At 41.9% G+C, this 20,165-nt stretch overlaps 1 protein-coding gene across 6 annotated transcripts in view; it reads right to left on the bottom strand.

Annotated features, from left to right (window-relative positions):
* The window catches only part of Drosha (drosha ribonuclease III), a 105,710-nt gene that overhangs the window by 37,835 nt on the left and 47,710 nt on the right, over positions 1–20,165 (bottom strand). For 5 of the 6 annotated variants that reach the window (XM_021231797.2, XM_021231798.2, XM_040757644.1 and 2 more), the window contains 6 exons: positions 18,557–18,681; positions 16,900–16,999; positions 14,979–15,086; positions 8,007–8,114; positions 7,417–7,555; positions 7,026–7,086 (listed from right to left, as the gene is read on the bottom strand). In XM_021231797.2, coding sequence (XP_021087456.1) covers positions 7,026–7,086; positions 7,417–7,555; positions 8,007–8,114; positions 14,979–15,086; positions 16,900–16,999; positions 18,557–18,681 — 641 coding nt within the window. The remainder of the gene's footprint in view (positions 1–7,025; positions 7,087–7,416; positions 7,556–8,006; positions 8,115–14,978; positions 15,087–16,899; positions 17,000–18,556; positions 18,682–20,165) is intronic. The other variant, XM_040757643.1, reaches the window with a different exon arrangement.

Raw genomic sequence — 20,165 nt, 5'->3', positions numbered from 1 at the left:
AAAGAAAGACGTTGCCAGAATGCCTGATCACCTAAGTAAGAACCCTGGGGCCTACATGACAGAAGGAGAGAATGAGTCCTACAAATTGTCAACTGGTCTCTAATATATGTGCCATGATACAGGCACATGTGAGCCATATGATAAATGTAATTTAAAAAAGCTTTTATTAAAAAAAAGCACATTTACTTTCCCTCCCTATCTCTTCAAAAAAAAAAGGAAACATTAGGGTTAGCTCACTGAGTAATCTAATACTTTATATTATAGCCTTATCTCTCATACTCAAGCAATGACTAGCCTATTTTATCCTGATGGCATCCAGGCCCCACCTAGTAGGAAGGTGTGGTGGTCTGAATGAGAATGGCCCCCATAGGCTTGGATATCTGAATGCTTAGTTACCAGGGGGTGGTACACTTGAAGGGATTGTAAGGATTAGGAGGTGTGGCCTTGTTGGAGGAATTGTGTCACCCGGGGTGGGCTCTGAGGTTTAAAAAGCCTATGCCAGGTCCAGTCTCTGCCTACAGATCAGGATGTAGTTCTTAGCTACTGTTCTATGTTCCCTACCATGATGCTAATGAACTAAACCTCTGAAAACTGTAAGCAAGCTGTCAATTAAATACTTTCTTTCCTAAGAGTTGCCTTGGTCATGGTGTTTCTTCACAGCAATAGTGACTAAGAGAGAAGTGGAGAATGAGTGTTATCTCACTGACTGTGGTGTCTCCACTCTGCTACCAGGTGAGCCAACCTAAGAGGAAAACATTCCAGAAGAGTTCCCGAAACAGCATCTCATCACCTCACCTCCAAACTCAACTTAGTATCCAGTCCTTGAAAACAGGCCACACCTATCTGTACCTCATTACCTGCTGCTGCCTTCCCCCCTACCTGTGTGCTCCCTCCTGTCCCAAACCACTGGATAGTCTCAGGGAGGGGCACTTCACAACAGTCAGTCACTGCTCCTCTTAAGACAGACTTTCTCCCTCCCAAGAACTTTCTACTTTCTGCCCCTCTATACTCAGATACACTGAAAATCCACTGTATCCCTCAAGGTTCAGGAAAATCTCTACGAAATCCTGTCTGCTGATGCCCCTTATCAATGTGAATACTCCCCTCCCCAGTATATAGATTATACTTTATTTATATGATAAAGCAACATCTATTTAGAAGTCACCATGAACTTCATCTGAATTGATGGCTTGTATTTACATGAAAAGAATATTCAGTTGGGGTTGTAGCTCAGTGGTAGAGCACCTGCCTGGCACGTGAGGTCCCAGGTTCAATCCTCAGTAGTGTTCCCCCTAAAGAAAACTACTTCAGGAAGAGTTAACAGCCAATAATGGGAAGTAAAGAATGAGAAAAAACCAAAGATCTATATCAGTTTATGCCTATGCTGAGGAATTCTTTGATCACACTGATTTTTGTAAGTGTACATGCATACATATATTACACACACATACACATATAAAGTAGTAGACCTTTTAGCAGATTTCTCTGATTCTTATCAATTTTATATATCTTAAAGAACACTTTGGGTTTTGTTGTTGTTGTTTTGACTACTCTATTTTTCCAAGAGTGACTAGGAAGATCATGTATTGTTTTTTAATTGAGCCAAGCATGGAAGTACAAGTCTGTAATCCCAGCACTCAACAGGCTGAGGCAGAAGGATTCTGAGTTGAAGGTCAACCTAGACTACTTAGCTTAGGGCAGTATGGGTCACATATCAAGATGCTATCTCAAAAAATAAAAACAACAAAAACTACTCACTTCCACTACTACTCACTATTGCTCTTAGAGAAAACATCAAGGAATAAAACAAGACATTATTTAAAGGTAGGATGAAACAACCCTGAAATCCTCTTGGGAGAGAGAGAGAGAGAGAGAGAGAGTGTATGTGTGTGTGTGTGTGTGTGTGTGTGTGTGTGTGTGTGTGTGTGTGTGTGTGTGTGTGTCTGGTGTAACGAGAAAAGGAAGAATGCCTCACAGCTCAGGAAGCCTGTGGCCTCCGCAGGAAGAAGTCGAGTCTATAAGCATAGTGCAGGGCCGGGTCACGTGGACTGGGACTGCCAGGCAGCAGCTGAGCCTTTGTTTAGTTGGTGGAAGTTTAGGAGCAGACAACAGCTAAGACCTCAAACCGGGACACAGGAGAGTAGATGTCTAAGGCCACAGCACTTCCAGGGAAAACAGGCCGGCCCGTCATAATGGGCGAGTGCAGAGGGTTCAAGGCACCACAAGGGAAGTTTTGTTAAGAACTGGTGACCAAAGCTGTGGTTTAGGTGCCTCCTTTCTTCTCCCCATGATGAGTGTCAGAAAGATCTCTACACGGCCACTTGCTGGAAACCCAACAACCAATTTGTAGGCTCTTGGGAAGTGTGCTTCAAAGGTAAAATGCTTCTGAGAAGCAGAGACAACTGTATCCCCTTTACAACAGCAACTAAGAAACAAACAACAGAGAGGGCAAATAGTTTAAAGTCAACTCAATTATTCAAGTGTGCAGTACAACCCTGACCTATAATCCCGAAACAAGTGCCGCATCTATCCCGAGCCCCTCGGCAGTCGGTGTGTTTCACTTCTGCTCTCCCCTAAAGCACTTAGCAGAGTCTCTCCTACATAATTCAGTTTCCAGCATTCTCATCCTACCCCAGGCAGTCTTGTCTCCCGATGAGCGGGGGTTTTGTGGTACTTGATTTTGGATCTCCTAAAATACCTATAAACTGCCTCAAACGAAAGACTCTGGATAAATGTTGAATTAAACGTGTGCTGAGCGCCTTAAGCCGGGCTTCTGTGGCTGCACAGCTGCAGACACTAGCTGCAGACACGAAGCAGACCCCGAGGCGGAGGCCAGGAGGCTCTTTCAGATCAGACACACGAGGCCAACTCTACATCTGCAAAAAGCACATATTCACGGCAAATGTAAAAGAATATGTTAGCATTCTGCCAGCTTCCTCCGGGTTACTGCTGTAGTCAGCCATCTAACTACTTTTGCTACCTCAGTTTTAGATCTTAGTTGCTGTCTGCTCTGAAGCTTCAAAAGAGTAAATTCAGAAATGGCATAATTCTGAGGTTTCGTTCTTTGTGCCGGGGTTAAACTTCTCACAGCACACCACCGCCTTCAGTCCTTCCCGCCCTCCACTCTTGTTCACATTTGCACACTCAGACTCACACTACTAAACTCTCTGAAATGGAATCCAGTGCTATGAATGCTAGGCACACACTACCACACAGGGAAGCTACATAGCCACGAAATCCATGCTTTTTAATTAGAAGAGGAAAAGGGGGCAACTGACAAAAGTCCTCTTAAGATCTGACCGATGCATACAATCAAAAGATGTAATTTACAAAGCAACAACCGAGGTGGGAGCAGACACCGTGTCTCCCCTGTGATGTGCTTTGTTGGCAACCGTGTAGGGACCCTCTTATTAAGAACGGGCATGATGGGCTATACAGATGACTGGATACTCTTTCAGAGGGCCTGGGTTTGATTACAGCACCCACATGATGGTTTCTAAATGAAACTAATTTCAGGAGACCTGACACTCTCTTCTGGCCTCCACAGGGACCACTCGCACACATGGTACACAGACACACATTCAGACAAACCACCCAAACACACAAAACAAAAACAACAAGCAGCTGGTCATCCCAGGCCAGGGGATGGCTCAGCAAGTAAAGGCACTGGCTGCCACGCTTCACGACCCGCGCTGGGTCCCTGTGGTGGAAGGAAAGCTCCCGCTCCTCTAACCTCCACACACAACACTATGTGTGTACCCTGGCCCCCAAACAAGAATGGAATAAAAGTATAAAAGAACTGGCCATCTGGACTCCATGATACGATAAGGTAAAATGGAACCAGGGCCATTGCATCCATGGGGTGTGATTAGGTACTTTTGAATTAGTTCTTTAATCTCAGACTCGGAAAGAAGGCCACAGTGGGGCATATACACAACTTCAAACTAAAATCTTAAAGCTCCGCACTGCTTCTCTTTGTAATTCTTAATTGAAGAGAAAAAAAAAAAGGTTGGAGCTAAGACAGCATCAAAAAGGAAGAAGCATGAGGCAAGCCAACAGAAAGGAAAGCTGGCATGCAGGCCAAGCATCTCTAAAGGACAAATCCAACATCAAGATCATCCCCTTTCCCTATGTGGTGCTAGTTAGCTTGAACTGTCAGCTTGACATAGAGTAAACTCAACCTAAGAAGGAAGTCTCCATTGAGGGACTGCCCAGATAGGAAGGGCCGTGACCTTGTCTATGGAGGAATGTCTCCAGAGCACTGTGGGCACATTCCTTCAGCAGGTGGGTCTGAGCTACACAAGAGCCTGTGAGTGAGCCAGCAAGCACTGTCCTCCTAAGGTTTCTATTTAAGTTCCTGCTGGAGTCCTAGCCTGACTTCCTTCAACAATGGACTGTGACTTGTAAGTGGAAACAAACCCTTTCCTCCCCTCAAGTGCTTTTGGTCAGACTGTTGTTATTATTATTAATCACAGCAAAAGGGATGAAATTAACACAAAGCTTTATAAGCAACCCATTCCAGTGCTCTTAAGAATTTTTGGATTTTGGAACATTTAGACTTTGGGATTAGAGTTACTCAAAAGTCAACAGAATACTCCAAAACGCTTAAACAATTTAAACTCTGAGATGTTCTTAAATATTTGCGGTCCTGAGCATTTCAGATGAAGAATCACCAAGCTGTCTGAAGAAGGACAGGAAAGGAAGCTGTATAGGAAGAAGCCTTTGCAGCAACCGCCTTAGCTCTGTCTCCCGACTCCACTTGAACCTAGACAGCAAATGACAGGCAACACAGGAAACATTTCCACTTCCCACTTTGAAAAGGAAGTTTCCCTCAAGCAATGTCCTCAACTAGCGTTCCGAACACTTCCCACACAATAATCCTGCTAACCCTGGGCATCTCGTCAGTCAACCAGATGGAATTCTATTCCCTTTTCAAGGGCTACGCACCACACGCCTGGCAAGAGGCAACCTGAGTGACGGAGCGTTTGTTGTGAACAGACACAGGACAGCATCGTGTAGAAGGCTCGCCAGCGGGAGCATGGCATGTGAGTCACTTCGTGGCTGCCACCAGGAAGTACTGAAGGACAAGAAGTGGGCTATAAAACATCAAGGCCTGCTCAAAGTGTCCCATTTGCTCCAGTCAAGGCCCACTTCTTAAACGTTCCACAATTTTCTAAGCAGTGCCACCAACTGGGGACCACGTGCTCAAACACACGAACCACTGTGGTTCACATTTAAGCCGTGACATGATGTGGAGCTCATACAGAGCCAGCCCAGTCCCCAGATTCTTCAGGAACTCAAAGCCAAGCAAAACTGAAGATGTTAATAAAGATCTCTTTTTTTTTTTCAAATCAAGAAATAAGGAAAATCAACCAGTGGCCAATGTTACCATAAGTCAAATTAAAAAAAAAATCATAGGAAAGAAAAACTATAGACCAATATCTCAAAACTTCCTCCAAAGCTATCAATCAAGACAGTGTGGTGCTTAGTACAAGGGAAAACCCAGATCCACAGAGTGAGAAGTGAGTCCCGAAACAAGTCCTCATATTTTTGTCAGGGCATCCAGGAGACTCAACAAATGGTGGTGAACAAGCAGACACTACTACCAAAAAAAAAAAAAAAAAAAAAAAAAGAGTGGGATGACCTCTCTATGTCTCACCACATCAAAATCAACTCAGAGTGAATTTAAAAACTACACAAATGAGATAAAACTACAAAGATCATTAAAGAAACGAGCATATCTTTGTTATTTTACACTTGGGAATGGTTTTCTAGGCATAACCCCAAAATCACAATCAAAACAAAGGATAAATTGGACTTCATTAAGATTTCTTTGTCTCAAAGGACATCAGGAGAATAAAATGCAATCTTTAGAATGAGGAAAGACTGTAAATCATGGATCTGATCCCAGACTCATCTAGAATGTAAGGAAAAAAAAAACTTGTTTTTTTAAATCATTAATGGAAAAAACTAAAGATATGAGAGAGATGTGAACAGATATCTTTCCAAATGGCCAATAAACACATAGATATTAAACGTCATGACACACCAGGGAAATAATAAAAAACAGATATTTCATACTGAATAGGATGACTAGATCAGAAAGATGAGTTAAGTATATATAACTACGTATAAATACAGGAACAGGGCTGGGGCGATGGTTCAGTGGAAAGACAGCTTGCTGTGAAAACACAAGAAGTTCAAACCCCTGGCAACTATGTACAAAGTTGGGCATAGATGTGCATGTCTAACTCCACTATTGACAGAGACAGGAAGATTCTGGAGCTTGCTTGTCAGTCAGCTTAGAGACAATAGTGAGCTTCTGCTCAGTGGAGATGCTGCCTTAATGCAGCAAGGCAGAGAGCACAGAGGAAGATACTCTCATGTCCTCTTCTGGCCTCTTGTACACTTAAGAGTGTGTGTGCACTATGCCACACATACATCCAAATTTGTAAATTAAAATGTTTTTAAAGAGGTATAGGAACACTTGTACACTGTTATGACTATAAAATGGTCACTGGGAAAAAATGCAGTTCCTTAAAAGACAAAATTGTTACTACATGACCTCAAAATTTCATTCTTAGATGAAGATCAAGAAATGTCAAAACCTATGTCCATAAATCTATCAACTTGAGTGAATAAGCAAACTGTGTTAGATTCATGCAATGACATGTTGTTTAGCAAAGAGAATAAATAAGGAGCATTTGCTACAGACAAATCCTATGTCAAGAGAAGTAAGTCACAGAAGATGAAGTCCAGCACGAAGCTGCTCACACGAACTGCTCAGAAAAGCGTTAACTACAAGTAGGTGGAGGCTGTTTGGGGCTGGGTAGGCTGAGGGATACTGGGACTACACATGGACACAGGGTATTTGTTTTGATATGATGAAAATGTCCTGAAATTAGACAGCCAGAGTTGAAGATTTTTATGAATATACTCTCCAAACCATTTGAAGTGTACACATGAAGTGAGCAAATTACAGAACATGTACATTACTTCTTATAAATCTGCTCTTAAAAATTTACCTTGAGGGAGTTGGATCATCTTGGCCAAGGCGTGACATAATATTTATTAGGGTGTTAATCCCTATTAAAAAAACCCACAAAGACACAAATGAATAACGTAAAAAGTATTTTAGGACATCACATGACATAAAGAAAAGAATTTTTCTCACCCCAGTTTTCCTTTAAAAAGTTTAACATCCAAATGCAAGTATTTAAAATACTTGATAGAAGGAGGAAAATTCTCTAAAATATTCACCCATCGTTATTAGGATGCTCCCAGAGTGAATGCTACTTCGTACGTGTGAGAAGCAGCAGAGTGAGGGATTACTGCTTCAGGACGGGGCCTGGAAGCAAGGGCTGGGAAGCAGCAGTACAGACCAAACAAAACAAAGCGGGACTGTATCTTACAGACCTTTCTTCCGCATGTGCATGTGATGAACTTTCCTGTCTCCGTACTTGGGCTGTCGGATTCCACAGTTAGACAGAGAATTCCTGGCGTGATCGGGATTCATTCCAAAGTTTAAGTGGTGACTTGGGTGCGTCATGGCCAGCTACAGTTTGAATGAAATAAGCCGTTTAAATGCTCAGCACAGAGACGCCATATAATACTCCAAACAACACCTTTAAGGGACCCTAGCTCCTTCAGACTCAAATCTCAGAACTGTGCTGCAAGTTCTTTTGAAAACACTACTAAAATCACACCCCTTTCAGGGGAGGATTAGAACCCTGGAATCTAAGAAGAAGAGCCATAAACAAGGGAATGCCGAAAGAGATACTGACTGTTGACAGACAGATGGTACATTGCTACACTTTGGTAGGGACAGCCTCAAAAAAACGTGAGAGAAAGGGCTTGAAAGCAGCCAAGGTACAGGGAGGAAAGCAAGAGAGGGTTGGTTCTATCTCCAAATCCTTGTCACCCAAAGAGAACCCAATGCACCATTTATAATCTGCAAGACAAACTCCTCCACCTTGCTCGCAGCTCTGTAACAGAGCCATTCTTACCTGTAGCAGACAACGGTCTTGGAAAGTATATCCTATCAACTTGTCCAAGTGCATTAAGCATTGATGGTATCGGATATGATGGGTCAGAACAGGAAGCATCATTGCATGCTGGGGGAAAAAATGTCAATATATTTAACTCTATAAAAACATTTTGTGCCTGGGAGGGTGGGGGGGAAGGGGAGTGCGGGAGGAGGGGAGGGAGAGGGAACTGGGATTGACATGTAAAACAAGCTATTTAAAATTAAAATAAAAAACGATAAAAAAAACATTTTGTGCCAGGCAGTGGTGCCCCACGCCTTTAATCCCAGCACTTGGGAGGCAGAGGCAGGCGTACCTCTGTGAGTTCAAGGCCAGCCTGGTCTACACAGCAAGTGCCAGGACAGGCTCCAAAGTTACAGAGAAACCCTGTCTCGAAAAACCAAACCAAAACAAACAAAAACAAAAAAACCCCATTCTGTTTATTCTATAATAAATAAGAACTATTTTCTCATCCCAAATTCCATCTCAGAGTCCTGAAGCAGTTTAATGGCTATGTAGCAGCCTGGTGAACTGTCTACCAGGTACAGTAAGTGTATTATAGTTCCTAAGTCTCTGGAACCATAACGCCTGGATCTTGTTCTAACTCCTCAATGTGTGTGACTCGGGGCTATTGTCTTCTGCCTGTTTCCTCACCTGTAAAATAAGGATATTAAAAGTAGCTAACTGCAAGGATAGTTAAATGGATAAAAAGTGTCAAACTCTTTTTGATCTCCCCTTTTGCATTTGGGCATGCTTGCCAGAGCGCACACACACTCACATATGTGAAGGCCCGATTCTGGTGTCTTCACTATTATTCTCCTTATTTTCAGACAGGTCTCTCACTGAATGTATAGTTCATTGTTTTGGCTAGACCACGGGACCAGCAAGTCCCAGGGATCATCATCCCTTGGGGTTACAGGAATGTGCCACCCCACCCAACTTTTATATGGGTGCTGGGAAACTGAACTCAGGTACATGATTTTATACACTGGACCATCTCTCCAGCATGTATTTTATTTTATTATTATTTTTTAAATCCAAGGCTTTTCTATATATATATAGCTGAGGCTAACTTGGAATTCACTATGTAGAAGGATGGCATTGAATTCACAAGCCTCCTGCCTCAAGCCTTTAAGGGCTGGGATTAAAGGCATCTTAGAAGGAATAGCTCTGGCTCTGTGAGTATTCTGCAGGGCAGCCTCATGTAAGCCTTTCTGTGCCTCCTTGTCTCCAACTTCAGGGGATAACATGAAAACACATGTGCACAATTTAGGGTCAAGACATTTTTGAGCCTCAAATTAAAAAAAAAACATTCTTCAGAAAAAAATTCCATATATGCAAAATTTGTGTGTGATTTTAATGTGCTCACAAATGCCTAAACTTCCCCATTATCCTTTAAGAATATCTCAGCACATGACCTACCAAAGCTACACTAGGTCTAACACATACGGATCATACATTCAGAGGCAGATTAATGCAGTTAAGGCACCTGAGGCCTTGGAACTTGAATCTTTGCTTCAATCACTTTTCATTTGGCTAAAAATTCCTTATTGGGAGATGAGTTCATGAAAGGCCTACCTTTATCTTTTCTTTAATAATGTTTCCCTAGAACTCAAGAGAATGAAGGAATCATTCTTATTCATCAAAAGCAGGAGGGTGGGCACAGCCCGCAGAATGATCGACATGTGCTTTTCATTTTGGTCTCTGAAGTATTTTAAGCTGGCATTATTAAAAATACTACATGAAGCTACAAAAAAATCATTCTTCTGTTATTCACTTAAAAAGAAACACTAGTTCTGCCAAGAGGATCTAAGCGGCAGAAAGTCTTGCTTGCTAGTGCAACTGAGTTAGCACCTACATGTGCAAGGGTTCCCTGTGCCTGGGGAAGACAAAAGATAAACACGGGAGGTTTCCAACAAGGGTACAAGAGACAATAAAAGATAAACACAGAGGAGCTGTGCGGTGGTGGCGCACGCCTTTAATCCCAGCACTCGGGAGGCAGAGGCAGGCGGATCTCTGTGAGTTTGAGGCCAGGCTGGACCGACAGCCTCCAAAACAATACAGAGAAACCCTGTCTCGTAAAACCAAAAAAAAAAAAAAAAAAAAAAAAAAAAAGATAAACACAGAGGTTTCCAACAAGGGCACAAGAGACATGCCATTATGATATACATTATTGGCATTTCGTCAATTTTGTTTTTATAAATACAGTATTTAAAAATATGACAATGTGAACACAAAGTGTGCAGCCAATATAATACCATTTCCAGTCACTTAAACTGCAGGAAGTTCAAGAGAGCTAGTGTGAACAGCTCAGTGTTAAATTACAATCACCAGGCACCTTCACTTTCTTCTTAATCCATGACAAGTGTGTGTGTGAGTGTGTGTGTGAGTGTGTGAGACAGTGAGTATGAGTACATGTGTTGAATGTGTGTGTGAGTGTGTGAGTGTGTGAGTGTGTGAGACAGTGAGTATGAGTACATGTGTTGAATGTGTGTGTGAGTGTGTGTGTGTGAGTGTGTGAGACAGTGAGTATGAGTACATGTGTTGAATGTGTGTGTGAGTGTGTGTGTGTGAATGTGTGAGACAGTGAGTATGAGTACATGTGTTGAATGTGTGTGTGTGTGTGAGTGTGTGAGACAGTGAGTATGAGTACATGTGTTGAATGTGTGTGTGAGTGTGTGAGTGTGAGTGTGAGACAGTATGAGTACATGTGTTGAATGTGTGTGCGTACGTGATAGAGTAAGAATGTGTGTGAGACAGTGACGGAGAGAGGGGTGAGAGAGAGTGTGTGTAGGGGAAGGGGAAAGAAGGGGAGGAAAAAGAGAGAGGAGGAGGAGGAGGAGGAAGAGGAGGAGGAGGAGAAAGCCCCTTCAAAATATTGTGTGAAACCATAGATATATAGTTTTCAAATTCCAACTGACCTATCAGTCAGGCTCCTGATGCCCACCACACCGAGATGAGGAGTTAATGGATGTGGGAGGAAGGCAACACTTCCTTGGGGGAGGGAGGACAGCCACTGGTGAGGGTCTAAAGTCCTAGTAGTCAACCCCACACACATGCACACTGATTGGACCTAATCCACCATTAAAAAACCAAAAGCAAAAGTAGAGGCATAAACGGGAAGAAGATGGGAAAGAGACTGGGATGGGGTTAGAGGGATGGGGTGAGGATTGGATATGACCATGAACCACTATATACATGCATGAAATCTTTTAAAAACTAAAATATAAAGGTAAAAGTAGACTACCAAAGCCAAAGATTTCGGAACAAAAGCAGTGTGTAACAACTAAGAACTGTGGTGGCATCAGTATCTATGTGAGAGAAAAGGTAGAGTAACCAGATTTTGATAGCCAAAAAAGGACTGAGGAACCCAGATTAGCACTAGATTACGAGTGTTAGTATCCAGGCATCTGTGTGTTGCTGTCCTTGGGGCTCTGACAGGATACGCCCTCAGCTACAGACATTAAGAGCACCACCCGTGCACACTCACTGCCCTCAGCTGCAGCCACTACAAGTATCACATTCACTATGTTCCCTTTTAAAAGGGCCCTGCCCACCTCCCATCCTCCTCTCTTTTCTCTCCCTGTCTGTTCCTCCCTCCTTCCCCTTCTCTCTTCTCTCCTACTGCTCCTGTCCCTGGAGGGAACAGGACTCCCCCCTCCCCTTTTTATGATCCCTTTCCCTAATTAAAAAACCCTTCTTCTTGAACCCTGACACATGGTGTCTTTCTCTCTAGAGAGCTGCTGTCCTTAAATTATTAGCTCCTTAGGCAAGGACAAACACAATCTGGTGATGCTGGAGAAATCACACTCTGTGCTCTCTAACCTGGCCCTTATATAACAAGAGACACTTGGGAAGGAGACAACAAAAGGAGGCCTAATGAACACAGGGCAGGGAAGCAGAGCAGACAGACCCAGCACAGTCTGCAAAAACAGACGTTCAAGATACACAAGATCTATCCTGGCCTCTACTGCAAAGGGAAGTATTCCACTTACTTTGCTTAATGTATCCAGCTTAAAAAACTTACAGAGCTACTGACAGCAATCATAATAAAGTCTCATCTAAAGATTTTATAAGGAAAAGGAAAAATGATTATTTTTAATAAAGATGCCAATAGAAAGGTGTAAATAATATTTAAAAAAAGAAACTAGGAAAATAAATGAAAGCGAGAAATAAGCTTTAGAAATGAGAATGAAGAAAAGAAAGGAAGTTCTAAAGAGAAAAAACTCCAACGAGCACAGACTACTTGTGAAGAAGCACATATACAGCCTAACCCAATGGGCAAACACAAGGGGTATGCAATAGAGAAGAATTAACATGTAAGTCCAGAGCAGCAACACACACCTATAATCCCAGCATTCAGTAGGCTGAAGCAGGAGGATGTGAGGGACCCTGTCCCAAAACATAAATAAAGGTAAGCAAGAAAGCATGGCAGTGGTGGCACTCAGGAGGCAGAGGTAGGTGGATCTCCGAATTCAAGGCCAGCCTGGTCTATATAATGAGTTCCAGGACAGCCAGGGATACACAGAGAAACCTTGTCTAAAAACTAAACAAAACATCCCCAAAAGCAAGAATGAACTAAGGGTACCATGTCAATGGGATGTAGGAAGAATAAGCAGTGGCTATTTCCAATAGTAACTTTTTTTAAAGGTAGGGGCTCAATGCTTTAAAGCAAGGAGTGCTTAATAGGTAAACCAAGTAAGCATGAAAACTGCAGGAGAAATCAAAACAGGGTATCCTGTCACAAATGGGCTCCCCAAAAGTTTTGTTTGAAAATATACTTTGAAGTTAATAAAAAATATAAGTTTAGGGCTGGAGAGATGGCTCAGCGGTTAAGAGCACTGGCTGTTCTTCCAGAGGTCCTGAGTTCAATTCCCAGCAACCACATGGTGGCTCACAACCATCTGTAATGAGATCTGATGCCCTCTTCTGGCCTGTCTGCATACATAATAAAAAAATAAATAAATCTTAAGATAAAAAAAGGTTTTAAAAAATATATATATAAGTTTAAAAAACCACTGGATATGAGACTAGAGATATCTCAGCAGTAAGAGTATTTAGTGTTCTTGCAGATGGCCTGAGTTTGCTTCCCAGCATACACATAGGGGCTCGAAACCATCCGTAACTGCAATTCCAGGGAATCTGACACCCTTGTCTGACTTCTGTGGGTACCAGGCAGGCATGTGTACACATGCATACCGGCAGGCAGAGCACTCACACATAAAATAAATGTAGAAAGGAAAGGGAGAAAAGAAAAGTCACTCAAGCTGAAGGTCTCAGAGGTTTCTTCCGGGTCCAGTTGGCAGTGTATCACACTGTCAGGGTTTCCCCATGGTGCTGGAGAGCCAACCTAGGGTCTCGAGAATGCTGCACAAGCACTCTGCCACTATATTGTAACACCTGAACCAGAGCAGTTCACGATGCTCAATCAACAGAGTTGCCACCGAGATGAACAAGGTTTTTAGTGGCCTGCTCAAAGTCTATGATGTCAACTTAGAACATTATGTTTGGTTCTGGAGAAATATTACCAACCAGGAAAATTAGTGATGACCACACAGTCTGAGGAAGAATCAAAGCAAGAAAAATAACTGCTTCTCAAAGCACTGACAGTAAGAAAGGCTGTCGTGATGGGTGCACATGGATGTGCACCGCATGTAATCCTAAAAGGACACTGGCCAACTGGCCAAAACATGGTGGCTGACTACCCTCCAGCTGTTTCAACTATGTACGAATACTACATCAATAATTAGCAATTAGGTTCTTCCTAATGCAAAATTAATTTCAACCAGGCATGGTGGCGCACACCTTCAAGCCCAGCACTCGGAGGTAGAGGCAGGCAGATCTCTGAGCTCCAGGCCAGCCTGATAAACAGAGCTAGTTCCAGGACAGCTAAGGTTACACAGAGAAACCCTGTCTCAAAAAAATCAAAAAACAAAAATAAGTAGTCAATTTTGACTATCACTCAGAATGCTAATCATTTAAAAATACTTCTAATAATTTGACTGAATTCCACTATTCAATATAATTAAATGGCAACATGAATTTTTTTAGTTCATTAGAGTGAAAATGAACAAATATGAGTCCCTATCTGAACTTATTAAAATACAGCTACCTACCATTAGACAGATTTGTGGACACTTGGAAGTATTGTCTGTAAAGGGCTGAATGAAGCAAAGAATACTACCTGCTCCCATCTGCGCCCATTCCCTTCCCTTCTACACTTTAACCAATACCAACCACGACTCAAGAATCAAGGAAAAAGCCAGAGTATGCCAGCTTTGTAGAACATCAAATCTGGTGTAAATTTCAACTACAAGATAGATATTGCTTACTAATGAGTCATTGATAAGCACAGAAATCTTCTCCACTAAGTTTACCTCAGGGAGAAAGTACTGTCATTGTCAAATATGAAATATATACTGCATTTCTTAAAGCCTTCAGCTCTCTACAGGAAGTCACTGGTCCAGAAACTTGATAAACTTCTGATGACAGTCTGTATGGCTGCTGGACTTTTGTATAAGTATCTACACATATGCTGCAGCGGGGAGATACAGCTGGAGGCAGACTGGTCTCTACCCAGAGGGACACACATGCTCTTCCCGACTGCACCTCCACAACACACAGAGCATCAGTACAGAAAATAACAACTAAACCTAAACAGCTAGAAAGAAGCCTGTTTGGTGTTCCATTTCACATCAGGTATAATCCATAGACACCTCTCAATTAGAAAACAAGCTCACAGCTGGAGGTGGTGGCACACGCCTTTAGTCCCAGCTCTTTCTCGGGAGGCAGATCTCTGTGAGTTCGAAGTCAACCTGGTCTACAATCTTCACAGAGAAACCGTGACTCAAAAAGTCCCTATCCCCCGCCAAAAAGAAAAGAAAACAAGCAAATTGCCAGTGCTTGTAAAGAAGAGATACGTGGGCATAACTGTTTCTGGAGAAGAGTCATCACCTGACAGACATCAGAACGAATGCCAGTTTTCCAGAATCCTTGGCTACTTAGTTCCACAGTTACTTCGCGTCGCATCGTATTCTTCTGCCGTATTTTCTGGAGTGCTTCCTAGAAAAGAGCTCATTATAAGTAACCCAACAGTATTGAAGCAGTATTAAGCCAAGCATCAGGCATTAGAAAATAGTCACTCAATGTTTTTCTTACATTCGGGTACTAAACCTTCCTTATGCAAAAGGAGAATATTATATTTGAGATGAAGGCCAAGATATGAGATGCTCTGGGTACAAAGTAATCCTTTCTATTAGGCACATGACTGAAATTCTAAACTAAATCTGACCAACTCAGCATGTTGGAACAAAATATGCTTTTACAAATGAGAGGCAATATATGGCTTGGGATCTGAAATCAGCATGTAAAAACTATATTTATATCAAGTCTTAGATTAAGCATTTCCATTTAAGAAAGACAATCAACCTGGTATCTACATTATTCTAAAAGTTGCCTGGTCTGCGAAATCCTTACACTCTCCATGCAGGGGTACATTTGGGCGGGAGGGGTAAGTGAAGACGGATGACACAATGCCGCACACAATAACTCTAGAACACACAAGGCATGGTGACTGCAAACTTGAGTACACTCCAGGTTATAAAATGAGACTCCATTGGAAGAAAGAGGGGGGTTGGGGAAGTAAATCAATGGTCTCAAATTTGACCCATGAGACACAATCAGAAATAAGTCTTCCTTTCCACTACTCTTCATGTGCAAAAAAATTGTACTGGGATGCAAGCAATTTAATAAAAATTCCAGGAATTCATAAAGAACACAGTAACTACCACCACCTCTACCATTAAGTTCCTACGATAGGCCACAGACCAGGAAAGGCATTTTCAATGGCACAGTTCAGACGTCCACACAAGCACCTTTTGCCTTGGGTGCACAGCAGTGCATGCAGCCAGCTCCTCGGTCTTAGTGCCTTGGACACACAGTAGGGCATGCACCTTGCCCCTTAGCATTAGTGCCTTGGGTACACAGTAGGGCATGCAGCCAGCCCTCAGTCTTACTGCCTTCCTTTATAAAGACTCTAATTGCCTCAAGTCACAGTAAGTGACAAAGCCAGGATTCACATCTTTTCCTAGCTTCTAAGCCTTATACTACCCATAGCAGAATAAAACCTCACTGAGAAGTTTGTGTTAATGCTAAATGTATTTATTCTTGACACATAAACTGAATCAGACACCAGAATTAAAGGATAATACTACTCATTAGTAAAGAATATGGGATGTGAAGTATCAAACTTTACAAAAAGTTATGGGAGGATGGTCTTTTACAACCATAACACCCCAAAATCTAAGACCCAATGTTACACAATATAAAGTTGGGGATAAAGGTTGATTTACACATTGTAAGCTTTTTCTGTTTCTACAGAAGGCCTATTTCAAGGTGGGGCACTCATGCTGCATGCAAGTGTGTAAGTCCCTGGTTCAGTCACCAACACCAAAACAAACAACAGACATGTGATTCAACCTGGCCCTCTTAAGGATAAAATGTGCTCCGGTGGGTGGCCTTACACCCATGGAAATGCCAGCAACACCAGCCAGACCCAGTGGTTTAAAAAGGGTACATGGAGTTACAAGAGAGACCTGGAGAGAAGGGTCTGGGAGCAGCTAGAGTGGATGGCTAAGATGGACTGGGTCAAAACATTGTATACGAGTATAAAATTCTAAAGTTCAAAAAAAAAAAGCTTCCTTGAATACTAAAAGGTTTTTAAGAATCAATCAATATACCAGAATAGGGAGAGGACTAACTCTAGCTGTTAAAATGTCTTCCTCGTCTTATCTAGAACCACAGGGTAATGCACCAATCTGCAGACAGACCCAGCATGCGCCATCATCAGTCACCAAGGAGCAGGTTCAATACCTACCTCCCTCTGAGCCAACTTCTGTTTGTCAGTTTGTTTGACTTTGGGACTATTTGCTAGGAGGTGGCGAAGTTTCACATAACTTTTCCATAATTTTTGGTACCTAGGAGAAGGACAGGTAGTCATGTTAGACAAAGAGAAGGCCAACCTACAGGGAAAATAAAACCAACTACACTAATAAGCCTGCTCATTCACACATACATTCCTTTAAATACTTTGGTGGTAGAAAACACTCAGCCTAAAACAACACATGGTTTGAGAGTTCAGGGACTGGATGACCAGGAGTCACCTGGAGCCTGTGGTTACCTGACTGATGGCTCATTTGGATTAAAAGTGAGGCTCAGACTAAATGGATGAGTCTCGGGAAACAACTCCACAGAAGATACACAAAACCACTTCAGGCAATTGAATCATGTTCCATTTCTCAGTGTTGCCTATTTGTAAGTGGAGTGATTATTTAAATTTAAATATATCTTTTATGAGAAAAAAATTCCTTCCTTACAATAGGGATGGTCAGTTCAAGAGCACCAGAATGGAGAACCCATTAGTGCCGATGCTCAAGTCACGTGTGTATCCAGTTTTGGATGGAGTCGGGGAAAACAAAGGGTATGTACCGGTTTGCATTTACCATAATAAAAATCAGCATATCTGATGCATCCAAGTGCATGCTAAGCTGGGACCACTCTGACGGATACGTTACAGCGATCAGGGAATGCAGAGACTACGGAGCCTTCATCAGTTCACAGTCTTGCCGCCACGAGAGTCACAAGAGCCTACTCACATTCTACTAACATTTTTCTGACAAGAAGGGATTTGCCAAAGGCTCCCTGCCATGTTGACACTGTCCCTCTCCTGGCCGGAGCTGGGCCTCTCTCCTTATCGACATTTTTAGAGAATGGAGGAAAGAAGGAAGTACTTACACAGTGCCTGGTTCACTGCTTCATACTTTTATCCAGAGGGAAAGAAAAGAACAAAACCCTTTAGCCTCTTCTGATATGCGTCAGCCAGAACTGCAGTTATGAACTGAAACTCTCCCATGCCCTTTTCTCCCACTATGAATCCTTTCTTTTTTTTAAGAAAGTCAGGAAATTGTTTATTTGTCTAAAAGGTAGGAAATTCCAAACACACCTGAAAAACAATGGTCCTATCTATCTCCATTCCCACATATCCTTATCTTCTCCCAGAAAAATATTAATGTGCCAGTTGGAAAAGCCCATATCTGCAAAGCAATGTGAATTCTAAGAGTAGGAATATACAGCTCCTACATCCCACACAACCCTTGATTCTGTATGGGATCTTATAAATACCCCCATGGTGGGAACCAATAGAGTTCTACTTTCCATAAGGGCACTGAGCAAATTAAAAACAAAACAGACAAAAGTGAGTAACTATCATAATGATAATAGGAGAAAGAAGTTCCCTAAAGGTTAAATCCATGGTGACAAGATTGTCAGGGATAATTTACTAATTTATTGCAGTCAAACGTGTAAAGAAACTCATTCTTCACAAGCTGCCAGAACCTAATTTGGAAATTTGGAAACATGGTTTGTTTCAAGTCTTAATTTTTAAAAGGAAGATGTTCACTAAAGGTATTTCTCTGCTAATTCAGTTGTTAGTAGAAGGTGAAATTGGCCAAGACAAACACTGAGAAATATCTTACTGTGGGTCTCCTGCATAACTCAACTGTGCAGGGCGTATCCCAAAGTGGACAATAATTGGAAAAGTAATGACATCAGGGTTGAATTGCTCACGATCCAGTTGATCAATGCGGACAGAGCTTGGTTTCTAGGGAGAAAAGAATATCAGCATCATTTATACCCATAAGAAGTCTTGAGGCACCCAATTTAACCTTAGTAGGAAAGGGATTAAATCATATTGTTTATCTAGGAAAGCTCTGTCTCCAAACAAAAAGTAGCATAGCAGCTATACCATATAAAACCTTTCCCATTTGGCATAATGAATGGTGATTTTTTTTTTTAAAGAATTAATAGGATGCAGATAGATATAACTAACTGTCCCTCAACCTCTCCCAGGCACAGGGGAAGTGTTCTGCATTGCAGTAAAGATGTGCAGGATTAAGTCTGTTGTAGTATCATAGTCAAATGACTAACATACTGCTATTTAAGATAAATGCCTCTACTCAAAGTCTCCATTAGTTATCAGTGTACATGTATACTCCTTAAGTCCACACTTCGATTGACAGGTATGATGAAACACAGGCAGCTGATTCTAAAATGTATTTATTTTATGTATGTGAGTGCTTCATACATATGCATGGATGTACACCACATGCATGACTGGTGCCCTTAAGGTCAGAATGCCCTAGATTCCCTAGAAGTGGAGGTAGGACAAGGTACTTCCGACCTGTAGGTTCCCAGCCTGCCCAGCCACACCACTAGATGGCAAAGGATAGATTTACAGAAATTCATTCACATGGTTAAAAAATGCCAATTAAAAATGTATATTACTTAAAAATAAAAATCTCACTACTAGCTTGAGAAAATGGTCTTTCTTCTGAAACATCAAAAATTAGATGATTTTGATCACAGGTAACCAAAACATAAAATGGTCAGAATGCCCATTAACAGTAGCAACATGTCAGGTATACAAGGAAGGCTAGTGAATTACATTATATCATCAAAATCTACAGAGGTAGTGTGTACCTATACTTGTAGCTACTCAAGTTGCTGAGGTAGGAAGACCACCTGAGCAGAGCCATTCAAGACCAACCTGAGCAACATGACATGATAAAACACAAAACAAACAAAACCCTAGAGTATCTCCAGAGATCATGCGTGACGCACGGACACAAAACCCCAGCTCTGGGAAGTGCAGGAAGGAAGCATCAGGAGCTTAAGGCCAGCCTGAGCTCATAAAACCTGGACTCAAAATACCAAAAATTGGTTTTTAAAAATTAAAAATCATTTCTAAATTATGAGGATAGTGGGCTGGGAAATGAACTAAATTCTAGACTTTGGCCATAGTCTACAAATCTATCATCCCATCTCTCTGTAAGAATTTAAAGCATTTTCACTAATGACCAAAGTGTTCTCAGGCAGAGGCAAAACTGTCAGGGAGGAACATTAATTATTTTAAGTCTGCAGCAAGAAAGTATTTAATGTGACCATAATGGCTTGAAAAACTTAATAAATTTCCCAATGTCCTTGCCACTGGGCAGTCTTTCAAAACGAGTCCTGTACAGGATGAGATGCGGTGTCATGCCTACCTTGCCCTGTGATTAACATGCATCCTTCTGAAGAGTATGTAAT

The sequence above is a fragment of the Mesocricetus auratus genome, unplaced genomic scaffold (assembly GCF_017639785.1).
Source record: "Mesocricetus auratus isolate SY011 unplaced genomic scaffold, BCM_Maur_2.0 Super-Scaffold_100015, whole genome shotgun sequence".
NCBI classification, from domain to species: Eukaryota; Metazoa; Chordata; class Mammalia; order Rodentia; family Cricetidae; genus Mesocricetus; species Mesocricetus auratus.
The sequence above is the reverse complement of the archived record's forward strand: the minus strand, read 5'-3'. Positions and strand labels throughout refer to the sequence as shown.